Consider the following 24,416-nt stretch of genomic DNA (forward strand, 5'->3'; position numbering starts at 1 on the left):
GAGGTGATGTACTAGAAGTACTTCAAAGTAATTATCAATCTATGAGATTGCATTTGATCAAAAAAATCATCATGAAATTGCATAAGTGAGTTTCTTAAAGATTGATTAGTTTCAAGCAAATTCAAATTTTTATTGAAGCCCTTCCCTCTTTTTTGCATACTAATCATTTTATTATTCTTTGTGGTCTTCTGCAAAATTTCAATACATAGAAATACTATTGCTTTTGAATGTTATGAAATATGATGATCTGTTATCTAGATCTTCCAATGAAGAATCGAGATGGGATGATTGGTTTGTATAAATGTGTGTGTGTGTGTGTGTGTGTGCACGCGCGTGCACGCGCGCGCACGTGTGCGTGTGTGTGTTTGTGTGTGCACGCGTGCGCGTGTGCGTGTGTATCTATCTATATATAGATACATATATATATTTATATATATACATATATAAATATAATATATATACATATATGTGTATATATTGGTTTGCCCAGTGGGACTACAAGTATGAACACATCAAAGGCACCCGCAACGTCCTCGCTGACATCCTAAACCGTTTCATCCCACAGGCCGGGTGGAATAATATTATTTTCTCTTTTGTGGAGTACATAAGAAGATTCTACTTTAGTAGAATACACATGTTCACTCTAGTGGAATACGCATGTCCACTTTTACTCTAGTGGAATAACACATGTTCACTTTGAGGAATGCGCACTACATGAAACTTGTAGAAGAAGCCACCCAATCTCCTATAAAAGGGAGACTCCCCTTCATTCTAAATTATCTCATAGTAAGTCTAAGTGATCTCATAGTTTGTGTGTGTGTGTGTGTGTGTGTGTGTGTGTGTGTGTGTGTATATATATATATATATATATATATATATATATAGAGAGAGAGAGAGAGAGAGAGAGAGAGAGAGAGAGAGAGATCAAAGAAGGGAAACTCTTATAATGTTGCACTTAGCATCAAGAGAACTATCCTCCATTGAAATTTCTTGTTAGTAGTGGTAGGGGTTTGGGAAGAAGGATGGCCAAAAGGGGGAAATCCTACAACATGGCAACTCCCTTTTTGGGAATCCCGTTTTTTATTATCCCTTCATATGGATCACATACTTTTTTGGAGTTTTTTTTTGGCATTAGCTTCGTCACATTATATGATGGAAAATATAAAAGACTTTTTCAATGACTATTACAATTTGCGCTACAGGTTAGTTACCTCAAGGCATTCACTATACAAAAATTTATCACATGAATTCAAGGGGTACCATAAAACTCATTTTCTATGAATTTTCCAAGGTTATAACACCCCCTTTTTTCAATCAACATGTAATGTTTTTTAGGAAATTCCTTAAAAATTGCTCCTCTATAAATAAAAATGTGACAACTTATGGAATTTGAAGTATCTTTATGTTGAACCCATGTAATGGGTACATGTATTTTATGTTACCTCCTAGAATTAGCTAGAAGAGTTTCTACAACTATCTAGCTATTTTTCTCTCTAGTTTATGAAGTTGCAACATTGGGTCATGATACATTTCAACTACTCTATGTCCTTACTCCAATTTCATTCTTAGCTAATTGACTAGATAATTTATTTACTTTTTCACATTTAAAAAAAAAATCTCAAAATAGCGCTTATAGAGCTTTATGATTATTGTCTAGTTGATGCTATCAGTGTTGTTGTGTATGTGTCACATGTGTGTCTGCATGCATATGTGTAACTATTTTTACATATCAGAAAGCATATACCATAACAGAAAGGCATGTAGATATTTTATATGTGTGTTATTGTGTAAGTGATCTAGCTGATTTCAATCACTAAATTAAGAAACATCAGGAAACATTTGAGAAAGATTATCTAAATGTGAAATGACAAACATTGTCATGGTCATTTCCCATAACTATTACATGTGCATGGGGTTGTTGGTGCTAGTTTACAGAGTCATTACACAACCATTGTAGTAATCCATGTAAAAATTTCCGATTAGCAATATGATCAAGCTACTCACAATGAGTTCTAGTAATCACTAGCTTATTACTTTTTCCAAAATTTTCCATAAGAGTCATCCCCAATATCAAGAGCTAATTATGGGTATTCTTCCTCTACGATTTAAGCTACCATTGTTAGAATTTGATGTGTTATTATCAAAATAGGCATCAAACACCACAAACTGGTTTGCCTGTTAGAAGAATATCCAAATCCAATAAGAATCACTACAAGAATTTTATCAAATTGGCTTATAAATATGAAAAAGATCTTGTCTTGTGCCAAAACTAGTAATCATTGGAAGTACCTGGGGAACAAATTTGCATAATCCATAATATTTTTCCAATAATGAGAGAAACTTGGTGGAGGGTCGATCATACCTAAAAAATGATATTTACAAAAAGATTGATAAGCTTGGTGTTAATATTCACACAATGTTTAGAACCTAACAAGTAGCATCATAACAAACTCACCCCAATTTGTGAGCACATAAACCTTCTTCTGATAGCATATGTTGAAAAAGAAGTTGACCTAAACCATTCCTATCACATTAAAAAATAAAAGATCATGAATGCCAAAATTGGATGATATTCCTCTGAAAAGATTATGGACAGAATGAGATGCCAAAAACCCTTAGCCTAGAAGTTACATTTTCAACAAACTTGTCAATTACAAAGAGGAAGGTAATACCAATTCTTAGTTGTACTTTCAATGTTGTAGAGGATATACATGTTACCAAACTAGCTTGCCTACAATAAAAATTGCCATTTTGAGTATATCGTTGAGTGCTCTCATGCCTTTTGATCAAAAGCTTCCAGCCTCTTTACAATAGTTTCTTTACTTAAAATATTTCAAAACTAATCAATAGAGATTTAAAAAATCCTTCTAAGACAACCTTTTAGCACTTGAAAGTAGAGATAATTTTGTTATAGCAATAAATTATGCGTGTAGAGCTATATATTGTCATATTCTTATTTGGCATTTGGTGAGCAAGAAATATGTGAGAGAAAAACCAAAAGCACCCAAAAAAATAATGTGTGTCAAGCAGTAACCGCACCCCAAACAATCAAAGAAAGACTACATCAAGATAATAGCCAATAGCATCACTTTCCACTTTATAAAGTGGATTAAGTCACAAAAATTTTATTTCATCAAGGGTAAATATGTCCTTGGTACCATCATTTTCATCTTCTAGAAGGGACGAAAGGTGTTGAGAAGTCAATTTGGTATTCATTTTCCTTAAATTGGGTAGTCAATAGGCTGAAATTGCACAATCTTGATTTGGTCCTAATGATGCTCTCTAGCCGGCCCATGACACTATGTACCACGGGGTAATTGTGGTCCCACCACTTGTGGTTCATTTCAGAACCTATGGTATATGGTGACAAGGGTATTTGTCTCTAGGATGAGAACTTTCCTCCTCACTCAGCTACTTGAAATGCTGAAGTGGGTAGCAATTAATGTTGACATATCATACCTCTTACATCTAAAGATCTTTACAGTACCATGGCTATCCCCTTGCCCTTTTTCTCTATGCAATTGTCGCTAATGTTCTTAATTACTTGGTTAAAGCTAAATAAGTAAACCATCCATATCAAGTGCATTAAAGGCCCATTCTAGCTATAAACCTAATAACTATATATTTTCTCATGAATATAAGACACCCCGTTTTATCTCAATCTATGCATGAATTCATATGGTATGTTACTATTACTTTTTGTTCTTCCTTCACCATTCACCTTTTCTTCATCTTTTTGGATATGGTTCATAATTTTTTCATCTACTTGAGAAATTATGTTATCAATTCTTTGAAGTATATCCCAAATTACAACTGATCACGGCTTGAATTATTGTTTCTTGAGAGTACAAACTGATTTCAATGCTAGTTCTACAAGTTGATAAGAAGAAAAATATCATGCATAATTTTATTAACAACAAGCAAGAAGATTTTTAAGCTTGTTCACATTTTATCTCATCTTAGAGCTAAGAGAATAATAAGACACATCAACTTGATAGACGCTTTTGTGTGTTTGGAAGATATATTTGAGATGATTCAATTACAAGTGGTCTTTTTATTTTTTAATGTTATTTCCAATAGGTTTAATTCATTACATTGTAATTTGTTTTTAACCAAGATCTTGAACATTATGCAAAAATAGTCAAAATGTGAAATCAATACATATAAAGAGATCTCTAGCTATGGACCACATATATAGAGTTGTTGTGTATAGAAGTTTGGAATTGAAAGAGGAGAGTTTAGAGTTGTTGTGTATGGAAGTTTGGAAGTAATAGAGGAGAGTAAAGGAAAACATAGAATCGTAGAGAAAAAATTAGCTAAATTGCTTAAGTTAAAGACCATCATGGGTTCTTGAGTAAGTCTCTTGCTACATCCCACAGTAGCAAAAATTGGTTGGGGAGACTAGGAGCCATGTATGCAAAGCAAAAAAAAGTAGCCAATTTCTAGATGTATAAATGATTTTTTTATAATGCTTTGCCTCCAACTCTTTCCACTAGCTATGTGGGTCAACCAATCATCTTCTAAGATTATGGATAATCTTGGTATGGTATCGCATTTTCACGAAGCATCATGAAAGAGATTGATCATTGTTTGTCAATCCTAGATTGTTTTGATCCCAAAAAGGTAATAAAATCTTTAACACATGGTGGTGTTTGGCAGCAATAGCTGGATTTAGGTTGCAAACTTGGATGTATGAAGCTCCTTGTTTGGAATTGACTTCAAATTGTACCATATTTTTTCCCAAATCCAACGTTTACTTGAAGTGGGCTTGCACGCATGTCAGTCAAGTTCAAGAATTGGACTTTTTGCATCAATAATTAAAGTTGCGTTCTTGCATGCATGCAAGCCAATATGGTTTTGTATAGATCATTTTGCAACTACAATTGCAATTTATGGACATGCGAGGTATGTTTTAATATTATGGATATAAACAAGATGCATCAATCAATATGTTGGCATAGCCTTTGTCACTACAATCGAAATTTATGGACATACAAGGCATGTTATAGTATTGTGGAGATACACAAATAATGCCTCAATCAATGTGTGTGTTGGCCTATCTTTGGTGCTCACTTGATCTCATTTCAAATTGCTCATGAAGGAAGTTTCTTGAGGTAATATCTCTTTAGAATTTCCCTATGCATCTTTGCTTCAAGTGTACCACCCACACATAGCTTCAACTTTGAGCAAATCTTGGGCTATCATGGATGTCACAAACTAGAAAGTTGATTACAAAGTGAACTTGAATAATTGGTCAATATCACTAGATTTAAAGCACTTCAAGCATGCATAGATGCAATAGAGACACAGTTTCAAGCATTGAAAAAAACATGATATGCCTCATAGATTGTCTTGTAGAATAAATGATTCAACCATCTTCTCCCCCTATGGGTTTAACAAGGCTATTTTGAGGAGCAAATGTTCAAGGGTATAGCTCTCTCAAGACAAGCCACTAAAGGAGCAGCTCTGTCCTGACAAGATGATATACTATAGACTTCAGATCCAAAAGTGGTGGCCAATTTACTCAAGAGTATAGCGCCTTCTAATGTTTTATGTGAGGATAAAGACCTCAACAAATATATTATGTGTAGGAATTTTTATGGCGTGAGAAAGTGGAAATGCACAAATACTACAATGAAATCCATTCACAATCACTACAGACTTGCATACATGTGAGCCTCATATATAGGCTTTGAGGTGATCATCCATTGTCTAGAAGCATTGCACCATGTTTCTATTGGTCAAACTAATCATTTCATCCATCCTACTAGAGGGGTTTCCCACATGAGCCACTAGTTGGGCTAACCCCAACGAATGCCCCCTTAAGCCAAACTTGGGGCTCTTGTAAAGATTTCATGTTTGTATTATGTGTTTATTTCTTGGTTTACTCTTAGGCTAAACTGATACATCTAGGTGTAGTACATGAGTACAACAGTACTCATCCTAGACTCAGAAGGTAGGCCTAAAGCAGTACAAATTCATATTATTCATTCATCCAAACATTGTTGATGTTACACCGCGGATCAAGTTTCATGATACCTTCATGCTTTATCATCATCGGCTCTTCTCTATCTTTGTCTTCATGGTGTTGAGTATCACTACAAGAGGCTCTTCATATTAGCGACGCTCACACAGCGACGCTCAAAAAAAAATTTCCCGGCGTCGCTATGAGTGTCGCAAATTTCTTTGTAAATTTGCGACGCTCATAGCGACGCTTATAGCGATGCTCATAGCGATGCCGGCTGGGGTAAAAAAATAACCGAGCGTGCCCAAAAACTCAGATCTCAGATCTGAGTTTTTCGGCGCCCTCAAGCAAGGAGCAGGTAACGCTCTCCCTCTCTCTCTCTCTTTTTCTTCTCCACACACACACACACACACACACGAGGAGAGGAAGGAGAGCCAAGTATGCTCCTTCCCTCTCCTCATTCTCATGTTCCCTTCCCCTCTTTCTCTCTCCCTCTCTCTCTCTCTCACACACACACATACACACACACACATAGTGTTTTTGAGAGAGAGAGAGAGAGAGAGAGAGAGAGAGAGAGAGAGAGAGTACAAACAAAAACAAAAACGCACACACACATACATAAACAAAGAATGCACACACACATACATAAACAAAGAATGCACACACACATTGAGAGAGAAAAAGAGAGAGAGAGCATGCATAAACAAAAAACGCACGCATTGAGAGAGGAAAAGAGAGAGGGAGAACATGCATAAACAAAAAACGCACACATTGAGAGAGGAAAAGAGAGAGAAAACATGCATACGATCCAAAAAAACGCACACACATTGAGAGAGAAAGAGAGAGAAACTAATTTAACGTCGTAGGAAACTAATTAAAATTAAAAGACCTAAAGATCTAGCCGACGAGGAGTTGAACTCAAGACCTATTATTCAAGAGGGAAATGGCATAATCGATCTATCATACTTGGCATGGGTGATAGAAAGGTTATACCATTTATCTCTTTTTATTGGCACACACATCCACACACGCGCACACACACAAGAAGAAGAGAGTTATAACATCGTAGGAAACTATCTTAAAAGACGTTAAAGATTAGGTTATATGTAGACTTACATTAAATTAGATTTAGGTTTATTTTTAACTAGATTTACGTTTATTTAAGCTAGATTTAGATTTACGTTATATTAGATTAGATTTAGGTCTCCATAGACTGCGATGCCTGCATGAAGCGGGTGAAGAAAGCCCTCAATGGAATATAGGGTATTGCTGCCTTCACTCATGGTGGGCTCCGTCGATCCAAACGTACTGGTGAAATGTCTTCAGAAGATAGGGAAGAAGGTGGATCTTCAGGGCGGCAAGAGTCACTACATCCCCGACACAATGACCATCTAGACAACCTCTAGTCATTAGACTTACGTTAAATTAGATTTGGCTTTATTTTTAGTTAGATTTACGTTTATTTAGATTTACGCTTATTTACGTTAGATCGAGTCCACGCAAGAATTACTTACGGTTTAGGGTTTAGAGTTAGACGAACAGAGAAAAGATGTTAAGATGAAGTGAAGTGCTACAGCTAGAGAAGAGGCAAAGGGGTTTTGTCCACTACATGCAGTATCATGTAGACGTGGGTGTGTAGATTTCTTGTACCCACAAATATAGGTATTGACCAATAAAGACGAGATTATAACCCGGTGGTTCTAATCTCCGTGCACCTCTAGACCGAGGTGTGCGGGGATTGGACATGACTAGAGAATGTGAGGTAAAGAAAGAGAGAGAGAGAGAGAGAGAGAGAGAGAGAGAGAGAGATAAGACGAAGAATGCCAATAGAATATTAAATTTGTTGTCCAGGTTATAAGTTTTTTATCCTCATTATGAGTAGCGACGAGGATGTGGGACCGTCCAACCGAAACACCTATCTCTCAACGAGGGTCTTATGTCCTTGTAATCAATGCAAGCATGCTGTGCGACGGACAAGACGTGTTTCTTTGCAGCACGTTCGCGAATTTGGCGAGTTCGATCCATCTATTATAGATCGAGTTGTTGCCAATTATAACTCGTCGGACTCTGACGCTGGCCAACAAGCAGCAATCTTGCAACCCAATAGACGTGTTCGCAGGCGCTTCGGTCAAGCAGCATATGTGAGGCCACAAGATGTAGCCTCTGACAGCTCGGGGGATGATCATGCAGAGCACATTCCCAACGAGGCAATGTTTGAGCCCGAGATTGATGAAATGATCGAGAGGATCATTATCTATGATGATATGAAAAGTGAAGCCGATACGCCATTGTATAATGGAGCACGTATGTCTAGATTGAAAGCACTCCTGGTTCTTCTCAACATGCAGGCAAAGTTTGGATGGAGTGACACTAGTGTCACAGCGCTTTTCAGGTGATCTATTACAATTAGTTTACTTTAATACTAGAACTCTAAATGTACAATGATCTGATAGATTTTTACACGACTGTATCATATTTTTATGTTGTGTAGATTGTTGAAAGAGCACATACTACCAGCTGACAATGTGATGCCAGATTCCCGAGATGAAGCAAGAAAGATTTTGCGAAACTTGGGGATGGATTACAATTCTATCCACGCTTGTCCTAATGACTGCATTCTTTTCAGAGGGGAATACACAGACATGGAGAAGTGTCCGAAATGTGATTCCGAAAGATATCGAGTAGATCTCCACGGGACAAAAATTCCACAAAAGGTTTTGCGACATTTTCCTCTGCTTCCTCGCATCAAGCATTTCTTCGAATGTAAGTCCATGGCCGCCCTAGCATCATGGCATGAGGAGAATTAATCTTCGGATGGTGTGCTACGAATTCCTGCAGATTGCGCAGCCTGGAAACATATAGATGGAACATGGTCGGATTTTGCCAGGGAAGCTCGAAATTTGCGCTTAGGCCTGGCTATGGATGGCGTAAATCCATTTGGTCAAAGATCAACATCTTACAGTGTATGGCCCGTTGTCATCGTCAACTACAACATTCCCCCGTGGTTGACTACGAAGAAGGGGCACCTATGGCTAAGCTTGATTGTGCCAGGGCGATATAAAGTGGGGAATATGGATGTGTATCTTCGTCCACTATTGGAAGAGCTACAACAATTGTGGATTGGCATAGAGGTGGTGGATATGAGCCGACACACAGGACGACGGAATGCTTTGATCAGAGGCATTCTAATGTGGACCATGCATGACTATCTCGGGCTAACAGAATGCTCAGGTGATCTATTGACACTCCTCACTCAGACACTGTAAATATTGTTTTTTCCCATAGTTGATCTATTATCATGTGTATGCATGCAGGGCTTCAAACAAGCGGATATAGAGCATGTGTCACATGTGGACCTAGACTGAATGCACGTAGGGCACCCTCACTGAAGAAGCAAATCTACGAAGGTCATCAAGTGTATCTTCCAGAGAATCATGTGTTACGCGATGGCTTTTTGGGAAGAGAGCCACCAAGGATGTCTGCACAAGCATGGTTAGAGCAGAAGGAGATGTGCGATGACGGATTGCCTCCAGGGATGAAGAGACTATCTCTATGGTACGAGTTACCATACTGGCCCCGACTCATGATCAATCACTTGCTCGATCCAATGCACATATTCAAGAATGTGGGTAATCTACTATGGGACCATTTGACCGGCAAGAAAGATACTTTGGGAGCCAGAGTTGACCTTAGAAATGTGGATCGTATGGAGCAATATTGGCCGCAAACAGCGTCTGATGGATCGATAAAACTCCCTAAAGCACCATGGATTTTCACAGGAGCCCAAGAACGCAAAGTAAAAGAGGCCATTCGATCTTTGCGGACCCCCACTGGCGTAATGCACTCGCTCCGAACATGTTTTACTAAAGAAGGAAAGCTTACCGGTTTGAAGTCACACGATTGGCATAAAATGTGTCAGGTACGTTCATAGTGGTCTTTAATATCATTGCATAAAATGTGGACTTTAATATCATTGATGCACATACTATACAGTTTATTTTACCGGTTGCCATTGAGGGATGTTTGTCTCTCGACATCCGTAACACAATCTACAAACTTGCAAAGCTGGTGCAATGGATCTCACAAAAGGAGATCAACGTAGACTCCATACCATTTGCCAAACTAAATGTTGCGGAGCTTGTGTGCATGTTTGAGAAACATTTTCCTACTACCATGCTAACCATTCAGGTGCATCTTCTTGTTCACATAGTTGATGAGGTGGAAATAGTTGGCACAGTTCATTCCAGATGGATGTTCTTCTTAGAGCGTTTCATGAAAACGCTTAAGGGATATGTGCGTCAAAAGGCACGTCCGGAGGGTAGCATGGCAGAAGGTTGGTTGGTATCAGAGTCTCTAGTGTACATTGGAGAGTGGCTAGACGGATTTGATAAATCCCGGGACACGCTATGGCGAACCATAGATGATGAGCGCATATCTGGGATTGTCATGTGCAATCTCGGTGTTGAGAAGAAGATGAGGGAAGATCTAGAGGCTAAAATCAACCGATTTTGCATGCTTCACAATCCAGTGATGCAAAAGTGGATTTCACAATATGAGGATGCAAAGCAAGAGCGACAAAGGGCACGAATCGAGTGGAGACGGGGAAGACGACCACCGATGCACTATCCAGCGGTTCTGGAGAGCCTACCAACCTTCATGAGCTTAAGATGATTGCACAACCAATTGAAAAGCGCACAACAATGCGGTGACGAAGTGACTGAAGAAGAGTGGGAGTACTCTCGGGGTTGCGCGACCAAGGTAAGTTTGCAATGTACGACTAGCAAGTGACTTTATTTATAAACGTTTGAACGGCCACTCATAATCTTTGTTCGTTGTAGTATAAGTCATACACAGCAGCATGGTGTAAAGGTCGACATTTTAGGGTGGAACGAATCGACAAAAAGCGTTTTACTCAAGATTGTGGAATCATGGCAAAATTTGAACAGTCTAGTCGACGACGTTCCTCTGATGCAGATCCTGTGGTGGCGGAACTCACTTACTTCGGCACGCTGCAAGAGATTTTGAGGATCGATTACAGAGGATTTTTTGTCGACTTGTTCGACGTGCAATGGTTCAAGATAATCATGGAGGGTCGCAACGCTACTGTGCGTAGAGGAGAGGTAGCCCCTCGTAGTGCAAGGACGTATGAAGGCTACCATGTGCCAATCACAACGACATCAATGGAGGAGATCAGAGAAGATGCTCAATCAGAAGCCGCTGCGGTGGTGCCAGACGAGCATCAAGATGCTACTACTCTATATGGGGTGCATGCAGAGGAGCTACAAAATGAAACAGAGGATATGTGTTTAAACGGAGAGCTCTATATAGATATAGGAAGTTATGCTGAGTTATGCGAGGATGAGAGAGAGATCTCTTAAAGCCACAAATATTGTATTTGAACAATTTTGCTCCGTGTTGTAAAAGCTCTGGCTCTCTAAGTACCTTCCATGGTGTATAACGCTCTTTTCTACTCGCGCTCACATCTTTTGATTGAAAATTCTGAGTTTTCGACTTGCCTCTTCTATCACTCGATTCATTGCGTCATTGTATTTATATGCGTCATTACGTCATTGTATTTAATGGTCTTTGCGTCATTGTCTACTCTATTCATTCAATATTAAGTTTAAATATTCGTGTGTTTAATGCAGGTATGGATGATGAGGAGTTTCTTTCTTCTTTGTCACCGCAGCAGAGACAGTGGTACGTGGAGCGTCATCGCTCTGGCGCATCATCGCGCGTTCCTACACCATCCGCATCTCCCTCTCTTTCGGAGCATTCGGCGCACTCCGAAGCTTCGACGTCGACGAGACGAACTTCACACTCGTCTAGACACCGGCGCTCTAGTGGTGGCGGTGGCGGTTGTTGTGGGGATTCCGCCACCGATGCCTCCACACCGCCTCGTGTTCGACGAGGCTCTTTACCCTCCCCTTCTTTGCCCGCCCCCACACCAGCCACAACATCGCCATCTACGCCAGGTTTTGCACGGCTGACTATTCCTAGAAGCTACACACCTCTACCTACTCCGCCAGGAGCCACCCCACTCGACACTCCTCGCTTCGGGGCCCAGACGCCGGTGGAGACACATGACGTCCGTACCCCCATCGACACGCCGCTAGAGACCCCTGCCGGGACACCCAGGTTCACGCGTCACCGGCCAGAGGGCTTGCCTTACTCGGTCGACATCAGCGACGGCATCATCATGGATGATGACGGCAAGAAGGTGATCTCGCGCATGCGTGGTCTTTGCTCTCAGCTGTTTAGATACTACATACTAAACAAATGGAGTGAAGTACCAAGTGATTTAAAAAACAGAGTCATCAGCATACTTCATGATGAGTTTCCCGTTCCAACACGGGATCAGCGCTTCAATGAAGACCTGATGAAGATTCGAATGCGCGAATACTGCAAACACAAGCGTTCCGAAGTGCAAAAAGCAATCAAGAATGGGTGGAACAGGCCAGATTGGCTGGCCAAAGAAGATTGGAAGAATGCGAAGAAACCAGCGCGCGAGAATCCCGACAAGTGGAAGCAACAAAAGGATGCAGCCAGAGCGCGAGTAGAGGCAGGGAGCTCGCACCACTTGGGGAGCGGTGGATGGGCATCATTTGAGGCCGATTTTGTAAGTCTTTTCACATTGCTCTTTATGCATGTTCGATAGTTTAGGGTTTATGAGTTTTTTAGTTCTAACATAATGAAATCTTTGTATGTTTTGACAGTGGTCGATGACAGGACGTGATCCCACACCGTACGAGCGCGAGTACGCAGGCAGGAAGGGCTTAAACGCCCTGATGGACATTCTCAGTTCTCGCGGCGGCATGGTTAGTATTAGGGTTTACTCTTTTTTATTTTTTGTATTGTTTTATAAATGTCGTTATATGTTTATACTTACTGAAAGCTGTCTTATTGTCTTTTTTTGCAGAATCCGACAGATACGCCGCTTGGACGCGATGAGACGTCTGACTAGACGACGTCAGTTTAGCCGTAGCTAGATAGCATTAGTTTAGGGTTTCTCATAGCTTATGTATCATGAGACGGATTTTATACGTCTTTTTGAACCATGTATATTATTACATTTGTCACCGCAGTTCCTTTTTCCAATCAATTCTTTATGCCTATGATGTTGTACAATTGTCATTATTACATTTGCCAATCAATTCATTTTGCCTCTGATGTGTACAATTGTCAATTTTGCAAACAATGCGTCTTGTGGGTGACTATTTTGGGTCTATTATCTACCTTTGCACTTTTTTTAAAAAGTGAATCAAGTACAATATGGTTGATGGGTGGCAGGGCATTCAATGCCCTGCCACCAAAAAAAAATTCTCTCGGACGTCGCTATAAACGTCGCTATTTATGGCTCTGTAGCGTCGCTATATGCGTCGCTATAGTCTTCTGTGTAAACGTCGCTATAGGCGTCGCTATATGCGTCGCTATATAGCGACGCATATAGCGACGCCGATAGCGACGCTCTCGTAGCGACGCTCGTAGCGACGGTTTTAGCGACGCCGGGGGTTATAAAAACCCAATGTATTTCCGTCGCTAACAGCGTCACAAGAGCACACAACCTCTTGTAGTGTATCTTGATCCTCATTAATGTCGTTGGTCCGATGTATTGATGATGCGGCCTTCATGGCTAACATCCTAAAGTAGGCATACATTGCAAAAGTGTGTGTGTGTGTGTGTGTGTGCGCACGCGCACATGCGTGCTCATGTGAAATAGATAGGGCGGTCTCACCATGTACAAGTGTGTACGGGCAGTGTCTAAAAGCCCGTGCAATAATGATCGTTATGGTGTCAAGTGTTATCATGCCTTGGTTATGTGCAAAAGTGGATGCAAGTTTGCACAAGCATGGAAAAGAAAAAACTTTTTGCAAATGCATATGGCTAGAGACAACTAAGGTTTTTGGTAATTTGGAGAATAGATAAAAGCATACATTGCTTTTGCACTAGAGAGATAAAATCTCCGCAATATTTTTTCCTTTTACACCATATGAAAGGTTCTTAGGCTCGCAAAACCGAGGTAGTGAGAAGCGTGCTCGAAAAAGGATTTCTCCCCCTTGAAGTTGAGCAGGTCAATGCTACCTTGGAAACAAGACTTCAGCTACATGAGAATGCCCCCTTAAAATTTATGAAAAGACTTAGGCAAGCTTGCAAAAGAAGCCTCTTAAGCCAAGCTTTAAAAAACTTTAAGCCTTTTGAAGGGGTGGCCTCTTGGAGCCTGACTAGCATAGAAATGTCGATGAGTAGTTGTGTCGAGCATGGGATGGCAAGGCTAGATGTAAGTAGGGGCTTGAGGTTGCAAGCGAGGTCGACAACTATAGGCAGGGTGATGGGCGCACGACAACAAGTGTCGATGTGACTTTCGACGACCAAGGGCAGCAGTGGAGGGCTCTCTCTAAATATTGGACTCTCAAGGAAGTGGCACCCTTGAGAGTTGTCTAAGTGGCGTTCGCATCTTGCTGGACCGATGCAACAGGTCACGTTTTGACAGTTAGGTTTTTCCCAAGCACCTTCGTTTCCACAAAGGACGAAATGATCAATCAAAAAAGTGATTAAACATGGTAGAGTGTTCACCCGCAGGGATTGAACTCAGGCAATGATGTTGAACCACTAGCATAACCATGTTGCTCAGTCTCCACCTCTTGTTTAAACGGCTATGTTGTTAAAGGGGGGGGGGAACCCTTTTTAAAAAGAGCAGGTTGTCGATAAGCGCGCCGATAGACGCACCTCTTTGCCATGTCAACAAAGAGTTCGATATCAAGGATGGGCCGCAGTTGAGGGCTTGATGGCGATGATCAACAGCTATGAGCATGCAAAGTGCAGATTGAGGAGGATGGTAGTGGTAGGAATCATGCAAGAACCAAGAGAAGTAGAAAGTTGTAAGCTAATTGATAAGAACACTCTGTAAAGGCGTGGGGCTTAGGCAGCTTGGGGTGAGTCGAGGGTAGCCCTTGGTGAGGTTAATTGAGTAGGTGTTGGGTGCAAGTGGCTATGGCTACATACAAGGTTCAAAGAATTAATAGATGATGACTGCAACAAGATGATGAGAATCGAGATGATGGACGAGGGTGCTTCAAGTGATTACGAGCATGCGACCAAGGCAAGGAGGAGTATCTTGGGTATCACAGACTGCTACTCGATAGTTGGAGGAAACAAAGTCGTGTGACTTGTACGAGGGTGACAAGGCCTCTAGATCAAGAAGGCGGCAAGCTGACAATTGTGCTCAAGGTTAAGCGAGGATGGGCAGTGTGAGGCCGAGAGCAGCACCGAGAAGGATATGGAGCGGAATAGGAGCAAAGGGCTAGGGGTGAAAGATGACATCTTTGAAAAGTTTATGAGTAGGTTGGGAAACGTTTGTCTACATCCTCAACTTGTGGATTAGCTTTGAGTTTTGGCTTTATGCCATTAAAAAAAAGAGCTAACGTACCAATGAGGATAGTAAGATAAAGGGAGATAAAGCTCCCACTAAAGAGAGATAGTGCCCTTGTGGCTCTAATACCACTTGTAGGAATTTTTATGGCCTGAAAAAGTGGAAATGCACCAATACTACAATGAAATCCATTCACAATCATTACAAACTTGCATACATGTGAGCTTCATATATAGGCTTTGAGGTGATCATCCATTGGTTAGAAGCATTGTACCATGTAATTCCTATTGGTCCAACTAATCATTTCATCCATACTAGATCACTAGAGGGGTTTCCCACATGATCCAATAGTTGGGCTTACCCTAGCATGATGAAGATCTTTGCTAATTCTTAATCAGGACTTTATTGCTTCTTATAGATCCACATGGATGGCATAGACCAACAAGCCAATTAGAAAGGAAAATTTGATCAATATCAATGAGTTTAAAGTACTTCAAAAATTAAGAAATTCAAAATAAACATACTTTCAAGCACTGAAGAAAAATATGTACACCTTATGGATCTACTTCTGAATTGAAAGACTTAGCTCTCTCAAGACAAGCCACTCAAGGGGTAGCTTTGTCAAATGAGTTATCTCTTGACCCAAAAGAGGTGGCCAAACTACTCAAGAATATTGAAAGCCTTCTTAGTTCTTTGGTGAGGAGAAATACTCCGAACAGTACGACAAACATATTCTCAATAATGGGCAATAGTCATTACACCACACCCTAGATGTGGGCAAGATACTACCTGCAAGTTTCAGTTTGAAGGTAAGGCTTGTAAGTGATGAATGATATATGAATTTCAGACTTGTCCCACGACGTGGGCTAAGCTTGCAAGTACATTTTACAAGGATTTCCTTTCTTTAGTGATGAAAAGGATTACAATTTTATCAATTGGGATATGTGCTTGATAAATTGTTATCAAACAAATAACAAATATATATCTCGTGATCAAGATTTGATTCTCCAACTTGATAGACTAGCCCCATGGTGTACACCTTGTAGGTATATAGGTGTATCATATGTGCTTGATAGGAGGGAATGTTATAGTTCATATCAATTACATTTACAGGATGGGTATTTTAATTCCATTTTCAAAACAAGTTACCGATTTATGAAGAACGAGGGGTAGTTTTATTCCAATCCACAAAGTGTGTAGGCTCTAACGACACATGATGTAGAGGATTTTTAAAGGTGCATCCCCTTCGAGACTAGTTGAATTTAATAAATACGTAGTTTCATTTGAGCATTAAATCTTGAACTTAAGAAGAAAGCTAAGACACAATATCCTAAAACATTCAAATAAGCGATCATTCAAGTGGCAAGCACCGTTAAATATGATGATGCATCTAATGGTAGAGAGCACACAAAGAGATTGTACAAGCCATAATGCACTATGCTTGACAAATCCTGTGTATTTTTTCATGTTGATCATAAAATGAAATCTCTTTCGACAAGGAGCAGTCTAATAGCCCCAAGGGGCCTCAAGGACCTTTCTCAAACGAGAATTTTGAGAGAGAAGATAGGGAGGACTCCGTTTTCATCGTTTGTTGTGAAATCCCATCGCCAAGAATGATTATCCAAATGAAAATTCAAAAGGGCTTGGGGACGAAAGATCATACATGTGGTGTAGATTATTTCTCTTGAATCTTCCTCTAAATGTGAAAGTGTAGAATTTTTATGCAGAGAGGTGATTCATGAGTATTGTTTGACTACTTCCATATAGCAACCAACTTTTGGACCCAGAATGCATTAAAACATCAAGGAGCACAAGATAAAAGTCCTTGTAGATGATGGTGCTTCTCATAAAACTATAAAACTGTGGCAATAACAAGTTGATTAGGTAGTTGCATTTTTTGCAACCTTTGAGTTACATGGTAGCTATAATTAGTGGGCAAGATGTTGAGATTTGGGATACTCAATGCGAGATGTTCCACTTGAAGTGCAAAGGGCACACCACAAACTTGGATTTCTAAGCCATGAACATGGATTGGGAAAATGTGGTCCAAAATTGGGAGTGGTTGTACTGGGTGGGACCAACTTACAAAGTACCTATGAGCATAACTCCGTCAAAGTCCAGGGGAGGGGGACCTGCACATCTGAACCGTACACTTACTGGCGATTAAACTCCATAATTTTTTGCCTGAGCCGTTGGATAATCGACACATCAGCAGACGTAACGTATTTCTTGAAAGCCAATGATTGGCATGCACATCAGCCCCCGTAATCTTGAATGTCACTTTCATTGCGCGCAATTTCCCAGCACGTCGCTTTCAATGCACGGAATGCGTTAGCACGTCACTGTTTGGCCTCCCTCGCCCTGGACCTTTGACAGCCGGGAATGGTCCCTTGCTCACCATTCCTTGTTTTCAGTGCTCCCGCCAATGGCTCCCGGCATCCGCCGGTCGCCATGCGATCGCCCTGAAAACAGGGAATGGTCAGCAGGGGACCATTCCCTACACCTTAATTTTCAAAGCCACTTGGTCAATTGTGCAACTATTAGGAGAGAATAATATCCCACCCTTTCCACTTTTATTCACGATAGAGCTTTCCCATCTCTATTTTGATACTGCAGCAGAATAAGGTTTCCTATGTTATGCATTATTTCATACTTTAAGTTCAAGTTTGAATCTATTTGATGAAACTCCTCTCTCTCTCTCTCTCTCTCTCTCTCTCAAGACAGTATGAGTAGAAGTAGCGTACCGTTGGCAGCAATGGTGCACGTAGAAGTCGAGGACGCAGAGCGGGGACATCTCATGCACGCTGCCATCCAGCTGGCGGAAGAAGAGGTCCTTGGCCCCCACCTTCAGCATGCCCTTCACTACCACCACCCCCATCCCCGCCCTGCGGCTCCGCTCATCATCAGGTATATCCCCTTTCATGCTGTAGAGCATGTAGAGCCGGTGCGATCTAAACGTGCATATGCGGTCAAAGCTTGTGACAGGGCACTTCAATTGCTGCGCTTGCGCTGAAAGCAGCCCCATCTCGTCGATCACCCTCTTCACCTCCCCTCTTTCTCGCACGTCCAACCGCCCTGCAAGCATCTATATTGTTGTTGAGATCACACACACACACACACACACACCAAAATCTGATCATTGTTATGAGCTCCGTAATACGTAGGTCTTACCGACAAGGTACTGCGCATTCCACATTGTTATATGCAATTGGCCTCCCTTCACTTTGGTGGCGGCGCCTGCGCCAGAACAGGCTGTAGGGCATTTCACCTCCATCAGTTCGTTACTCACTTCTTTCTTAGGCTACCCACGTCGTCTAATTCAGAGTTAGAGACTTCTACTTATCCACCAGAATTTTATTAACTTACGTATATTTCAAATAAAATATACGAGAATTTCGGCACCAGGCTATTTTGTTTGATTACTTTAATAGCTGCTAGAAATCACAAAAGAAGCTCGTTATACCATTGGCTAGCTCTCCCATATTTCCATTGTGGGGATCTCCAATTCAAGGCGTGAATGTGTGTGAAAGCGCGTAGATGGGGCGATGCTCAATACATAACGGGTAATGGGAAAAATGCTTTGGGGATGCATGAGGAGAAGTTCGGGGTCACCTTTCGCCATGTAAGAAATAGAGAGACATTACAAGGGGCTCTTAACACTTATGATGGCCGTATCGACATGGATGAACCGAGTTTTAATGCTCGTGATGTCAGAATAAACATTGATGTATGCATTGTAACAAAAAAGTCGATAGGAGCATTGATATGGGTGTCAATATGAGCTTTGATATACTCTAATATATATATCACTTTCAAGAAAATTTCTTCTTATTAGTCTTGTTTCCCTCTGGTTTTCTTTTGCAAAACTTTAAATTTTTCCTCTTCCTTCAAAACGGCTCTGTTTTGTTATCTCCTTGTTCAGCGTATTCAAACTCGTCATCTTCTTCACCATTCTCAATCGTCTCGTCTTCCTCTTCATCGCAATCATTGACTTTATAAAAAAAACTCTATATCTACAAGGAATGTAATGTAGCTAATTGAATGCATACCAAGCCAATCAGAAAAGACAAGAATATTTTAGATGTTAATAATCCTTCTTTTAATAGTTTGATTCTAATTTTTTTAATGCTCTTCTACTTCGTTAATTTAGATGTTAATAATCCTTCTTTTAATAGTTTGATTCTAATTTTTTAATGCTCTTCTACTTTGTTAGATTATTGATGTGGAGGATATAGCAAAGGTGAAAATGGTTCACTTTCTTGATATGCTCCATTTTACTACCTTAGCATTATTAAGACCTATCATAACATTATGGTATTACATAGGCCGCTTTTGGCATACTGACCATGTATTATTTACTCAAATAGTGATTCCTTGTTACGACAAGAGTCAAGGCACATGGGCCGCATGGGTAGGGAGCCTAGGGCAAGGCCCTATCATGTTTGTGGGATGCAAGCTACAGAGGCATCTGTAAAGATGCATGGTTGGGAGGATAGTAGTATGCCATATCCCAAGTTTATTGTTTTCCAAAAAGGGGAAAAAATGGGTTGGGCGGTTGAAATGTTTTACCCACAAAGGTTGCATGAAAACAAGAAAAGTATGGTGTAGCTAGTGGCTACCAAGGTTGACAAGCGGGCATCTGCTTAGAGGGAAGGATTAAAGAAGTGGGTGACAAGATTCAAGAACAAGCCTCAAGGAGAGGGGGGCGGCGCATGTAAGGCAGAAAAGGGTGCAAATTCTCTCCTTCTCTTCAGCAAGAAGTTCTTTCTATCTCAGATTCTCTCTCTGGCGGATGGTCAACCTTGGGGACACTACAAAGGGAAGGACAAGGCACAAAGAGGTGGCACTTGCGGCACAAACGAGAGATTCAGGTAAGACCGTAGAAGGAGGATGAAGAGGGCTGCATGCTAAGGGCGGCCAGTTCTCTCCAGTAACGAGATTATTGATGATAAGCTTAATTACCAGCCTGAGTTGGCTGAGTTGTAAGCTCCATGCTTGGTGCAACAGAGGTGAGAAAACACACAGTCCGCACTCTTGATGCAAGTAAAACACACGCAAAGCTAAGTGAGGGGCAGAATGCATCCTCACCTCTTTAAAAAGAGGAAGGACGGTCGCCCTCACTCATGGCTAATTGCCTGCAGTGTATACTAAGTAGATCGAGCTCCCCCTAGGGAAATGTGGAAGAGTAGCCGCCCTGTCATCTGGCACAGTAGGTTAATCCAAGCACCTCATGGCATGGTAAATGACAATAGTAAGTAAGTAAATTACTCACGCCTTGTAACCATCATACCCTTCTAAAGGTCCTATCCCATGTTTAAAAAGTTGTAGGTCCCCTTAAATAGAACCTAGAGTGTCAACCAGCAATGGCATAATACACCTTAATCTGATGCTTAAAAAGACTACCAACAAGTGTTGGAATGTGTGTGTGTGTGGGCGCGCGCACACGCGTACCAGCAAGTGTGAACTAAGCTTGGAAAGTATAATTTGATACTTAAAAAAGCTACCAGCAGGTGGCGAAATGTGTGTGTGTGTATGTGTGTGTGTTTTTGTGTGTGTGTGTGTGTACCCGCCCTGTCCCAGGCACCATACACAATGGGTCGATAGTAGGCCCATTGTGAATGGGCCTACTACCTTTTAAAGAGATGAGATTGTCAAGGTTAAAATGTAATTCATGCCAGTCATGTCGAGTAAGTGATAGTAGAATTTTATCAATAGTATCATATTTATTGAAGTCATTAAGGCGGTACTTTTTTATAAGTATCTTAACGTCTTCCCAAGCAAAGAGGTAGTTAGAAGAGGAGTAGACAATTAGATACAGTAGGCTGATACAAGTGCTACGAGCTGTTTTGTGGGGCCTATTACTATTCCTTTTAATGAACTCAAAAAGAGGAAGTTCCAAAAGATCTCTCTTCCATATAAATTTTTGGTCATCCCCTCCAACACAGGGTATATGAAGCAAAATAGAAACGTCAAGGAATTGTACTGAAGTGCAAAAAAATCCATAGGTGCTATGAACGCATGTATAGAAGTTGGTTCTATTTTCAAGAAATTAGGATATATATCAAAGATTTCATCAAAAAAAGATTTTATTGTTGATGCTCTACATCATCCATATATTGGTAAGTGTTTCTGAAAAGTAAAAGCTTATTACTATTATCTCCCATAGTCTTGAGAAACCACTTGTACTCGAAGAAAGCAAGGAATATATTACACGTAAGCGGGGAGTAGGGGGATGCCAAGGCTTTGGTTAAAACCCCAGGGGATTCACTCTATATACAAAACAAGACGCCACCTGTGAGCGGACAACTCTGATAAAACCCCTATATACGACTCATATTAGGAAATATGACCCCCCTTTCTAATGCTTATATGGCAATCAATGAAGAAAACTATCATAACCCTATCTTACATATAAAATTTTTAGGTCTCACATGATATTACTGAGTAAAACTAGTCAAAGAGTGTGTAGCATAGTGATTGGCAACGTACTAAGGAATTACTTCTATTTTGATAACTAGATGTACCCTCAATGTGTCTTAGTTTGACTTTTAAACCGTGTGCTCGATCAGCCTGCACTTTGGCTACTCGTCCAATTCTGACCTATCTAAATTACTCAAAAAACATGGTTAAAAAGTTGAGTTAGGTTCTCCGTGTAAATTTGCATCTATACAAACTCTTTATAGCTTTCATCCCTCAACAAATGGACTATAATCACAAAACAAGAAATTGATACAAAGCAGTATTAGTTATTGCATGTATCTTTGTAGCTATTGCATCACAAGTTCAAGGGTAGACTCTTTTGGGAAGCCATGATTTTGAAACACAAAAAATTCCTCTCATTTTCCTCTTTTTTTTCACTCCCCTTCCCTAAATATGATACCCCCCTCCCTTAATTTTGAGCTTGGGAGATAAATTATTGGGGGCATGCCCCTAACTTATACGCTTATGTAATTTGTAAAAAAAAACCCCTCCCCTGCACTTACCCGGTGCGATAAGTTTTCCATGGTGAATCCCCTAGGGTTAAAACAATGTTCCCCACAGAGAATGGTACAGTTTTCAAGTAACCAAGATATATAGAGACATAGCTTCTCTGCATTGAAGTGCAAGGGATGGGAAGAGTGTGTCTTTTTAATCCATCTAGATTTTTTATGAAAGACATATGCGGAAACAACCTCTTTTACTAGCATTAACAAAAGTTAAGCTAGTTTGATAACCTATGATAGTACATCTTTAACACTAGGTTGGTAACCTAACAGGACATAAAAGTGTCCTTTCAGGGTTTTGAAAAAAACCTCCAAGACCATAGTAGATCCACTCATTTTGTAAAATCCTTTCATGAGGTTATAGTTCAAGGCCTACTACACATGGAAAAAATAAGAAACTTGTAAAATTTCTCATCTTTTGGTCACACCAAGCCTCCAAAGTTGATGGACCAGTACATTTTCATCAAAACAGTCATTTCTTACGTTTTGTTGCATAAAAATAAGATTAGGGATTTTTGTAGGACTTGAGATAAATTCCCTAGTTAACTTCAATGGGTTGGTGATCAGAACATATGTCTCCTTCTCACTCACTATTTTTTGTTTTGCCAAAAGAAATAGGTACAAAAAAGTTGAATTTTTACCATTCTGCAAACCTATCGTCAAAGTTTCTATAGCCACGCTCAATACAAATAATATATGCATGTTTTCTTAGTTCCCTATTGTCCTTTAGGTTCATAAGGAGCCATGGAGCATGTCAAAAGAATAATACATCTCTTACCAAGGGGAATCTTGGGGACAAAGATGAAGTGCTAAGTACAGCAAACATGAAAAAACTGGGTTCAACATTATGAGTTGTAGAATCTCATAGAAACTATTCAATATCTAGCCAAATTTGATCCTTATGACTAGATATGGTTACTACCTACAAAATGCATGTAGTTGTCACAAGAAACTAACAATATTGAAAAAGCTATACTTGATATACTAGAGTGTTTCGTTTTCTTCTATAATTGAAAAAATCAACCATCGTTGTCTACTATGCAAAATATGGTATTAGGTGCCCCAAAACTTAAGGAATATTAGCTTTATGTTACAATATGCGACATGGAAAATCAAAACTGCATTTGGATATCATGAAAGCCACCAAAAAAATCATAGAAGAGCTAAAATTGGCTAAAAAACAGGATTTGACCATTTTTGTAATGTGGTCATAACTTACAACTTTAACATTTATTTCTCCCTAGAAGCATCAGGACATGTTGAGGACTACTAAAGATAGTTCTCTATCATTATGGACCTCACAAACATGAATTCTAATGTGGTATAGTTGCAGAAAGTTGAAAAAAGCCAAAAACACGACCCGTTTTTTCACACAGTTTAGGTTGTGAAATGTTGTGCAAGGACAAGGTTAAAAATGGAATTGATATTCCAAAAAAATGTCGAGTTTTTTTCAGCTCATGAGACAACTTTCTAGACAGATAGCACCTCAAAATCCATTTTGAAACTCTTGACATAATTCAAGGAAAATGGTCACTTAATAGGACATAAAAGTGTCCCAAGACATAAAAGTGTCCCATTACCAACCTAGTGTTAAGCCCAAGATCTCCTTCTAGGGGAATATTCTCATAACACTAAGTAATATATGTCGAGAAAAGATGAAAGATGTCTTTAGGGAGGTTAAGAGAAACCTCAGTAGATTTTTTTCTTATCCAAAAGGGGTTGTATTGTACTTGTAGAAAGTTATGGCAGATTCTTTGTTTAGATGCATAAGTTCAAACTGTGCTAATATAAGGTCAAGACAAAGAGTGATATCTTTGGTGATGTCTGTGAAGATGCCATTTGAAGCATCTAATATCCATCTGAATTTATGTTTATGAATCTTATAGGTAGGAAAAAGTACTGGCACTTTAGTATCTTGAAGAGAATATCCCAAATTCTCTAAGTGTTTTGAGATGTTATTGGTAACTATTTGTAGAGAAGTATTGATTCTTGTGAACTCCTTACCGAATACTTGAGAAGGAGCTGCTTTCTAGGCTAAGTTTTTACAAATAAGAGTGGGACAATTAGAGATTTTATCTAGACCAACAATAAACCATAT

At 40.0% G+C, this 24,416-nt stretch overlaps 1 protein-coding gene across 1 annotated transcript; it reads right to left on the bottom strand.

The window, feature by feature from the left end:
* Positions 1 to 2,070: 2,070 nt before the first annotated feature.
* On the bottom strand, positions 2,071 to 18,609 carry LOC147428783 (alpha-tubulin N-acetyltransferase-like). The gene is made up of 5 exons (XM_086497664.1): positions 18,507 to 18,609; positions 18,080 to 18,410; positions 2,456 to 2,524; positions 2,290 to 2,362; positions 2,071 to 2,175 (listed from the first exon to the last, which is right to left on the bottom strand). Exons 1-5 carry the CDS (start codon positions 18,607 to 18,609, stop codon positions 2,071 to 2,073), a joined length of 681 nt encoding a protein of 226 aa, XP_086353790.1.
* Between the last annotated feature and the right edge of the window lie 5,807 nt (positions 18,610 to 24,416).

This window comes from Adiantum capillus-veneris, chromosome 23 (genome assembly GCF_014529385.1).
Source record: "Adiantum capillus-veneris isolate H3 chromosome 23, ASM1452938v2, whole genome shotgun sequence".
Lineage (NCBI taxonomy): Eukaryota > Viridiplantae > Streptophyta > Polypodiopsida > Polypodiales > Pteridaceae > Adiantum > Adiantum capillus-veneris.

Excerpts from the sequence above, each read along its gene's own strand:
- LOC147428783 (XM_086497664.1), bottom strand. The coding sequence starts at position 18,609 with ATGGAGGTGAAATGCCCTACAGCCTGTTCTGGCGCAGGCGCCGCCACC. Across the intron at positions 18,411-18,506 it reads GAATGCGCAGTACCTTGTCG|GGCGGTTGGACGTGCGAGAA; the intron begins GTAAGACCTACG and ends AGATGCTTGCAG. Across the intron at positions 2,176-2,289 it reads TATGCAAATTTGTTCCCCAG|GCAAACCAGTTTGTGGTGTT; the intron begins GTACTTCCAATG and ends TTCTTCTAACAG.